The 1480-nt window shown below is 59.1% G+C and overlaps 1 protein-coding gene across 1 annotated transcript in view; it reads left to right on the forward strand.

Moving 5' to 3' along the window:
• Nucleotides 1-950: 950 nt before the first annotated feature.
• Nucleotides 951-1480, forward strand: part of LOC104082476 (transducin-like enhancer protein 2) — a gene marked incomplete at its 5' end in the record, with an annotated part of 4393 nt that continues 3863 nt past the window's right edge. The window contains one exon of the mRNA XM_009585613.1: nt 951-1288. Coding sequence (XP_009583908.1) covers nt 951-1288 — 338 coding nt within the window. The remainder of the gene's footprint in view (nt 1289-1480) is intronic.

The following is a 1480-nucleotide window of genomic DNA, read 5'->3' on the forward strand; positions in this document are numbered from 1 at the left end:
GACGCTCTCTCCCATCAGCAGAGCCGGGGTGGCCGTTTTGCTCCACGTCATCAAACGTGTCACCCGTGGCCAATGTGGGCACCTCTGTGCAGTCACCACGTACCCGACTGCCGATGCTTTCCTGGAGCTCTTCGCTATGGGTGTTCGGGGCGGGGGGAGCAGGTGTTTCGTCTGGAAATCGTGGGTTTTCTTTGACAAGTTGTCATTTTGCTGTGGCTACGTGAAGCCACATGCGTGAGGGCTTGGCTGCAGGGGGAAGAGGGGGGGCCGAATGCCACCACCGGCACACGGGGATGCAGGAGGCCAGGATGTGGCCGGTCTCCCTGTGCAGCTGAGGATCTCCATAGGGGTGAGGGTCTGCAGAGACCCTGGGCGAGATCCAGCTGACGCAGGAGCCCCTGTCAATGGCTGCCACCTTCTTCTGAAAGCACAGGGGAGAGGGGTGAGCGCTCAGTAGTGGCCTCTGTGGTGGCTGATGGTGAACAGATCATGCCCCTTTTCCTGCCTCAGTTTCCTTGAAGACATTTAGGGAACCTTTAGGAAGAGGTCTCTGGAACAGCTTGGCCACTGTCTAGCCAAAGGGAGCAGAAGGTGATGGGAAGAGGACAGCTAGCCCAAGGGAGAAATAGAGCCAGAACTGGAGACTTTAAGCCCTTGTCTGGCTAGAAAATTACAGCGGTTTAGCAAAAAATTGAATTGGAATCGATTTCAATAAACCATCAGAACCCTGGAGGTAGAGCCACTTAGCCATCAGCTGCAAGTAATTTGGCCTGGCCAAGACTGAAAAGGCATTGGCAGCAGAGACGAGGGTTGCTGTGGGTTAGCAGCTGGTCTGCGGTGCATCCTTTGGAGGGACGGAGCCATTTGATCTCCCGTGCTGGATCTACATCCCAGGTCCCTGACTGGTGGGACTCAGGGGCTGCCCCTCTCCTTTGGTCTTTGGCTCCCAGTCCATAACCTGCCTGCCCTTTTCTGGATCCGCTGGTTCATGCCAGGCTCGGCTGGGCCCGGCGCAGAGGTGACGCTGCCTCTTGCTGCCCGGCTTCTGCCAGATGCCCTTCTCCCTTGGGTGACGCTTGCTCACACCCACTGGCCAGGGCTGACGAGCGGCTCTCTCCTTGTTGCAGCTCTCCGCAGCCCGCTGAGCATGTCCAGCCCCTACACGTCCTCCTTTGGAATGGTGCCTCATGCCACCCTCAACGGGGAGCTCCCAGCTCCCAGCATGTACATGGGCATCCACCTCTCGCCGCAGGTCAGCAGTGCCGTGATGTACGGCCGGTCCCCGATGGTAAGTCACCGTGTTGGCTCTGCCGCCTGTCCCCTGCTGTCCTGGGCGTGCGTGTCCCTGACGTGCGGTATCTGCACTGCTGCAATGAGCTCAAGCCGGGGGGTGCAGCCCCACTGGTGCGTAGCTGTGTCTTTGGGAGCCCATTTTGGCCTTTGTCGCTTGCACGTGGAGGAAGCAGGGACCTTGCGCAGA

This window comes from Fulmarus glacialis, unplaced genomic scaffold (genome assembly GCF_000690835.1).
Source record: "Fulmarus glacialis isolate BGI_N327 unplaced genomic scaffold, ASM69083v1 scaffold27479, whole genome shotgun sequence".
NCBI classification, from domain to species: domain Eukaryota; kingdom Metazoa; phylum Chordata; class Aves; order Procellariiformes; family Procellariidae; genus Fulmarus; species Fulmarus glacialis.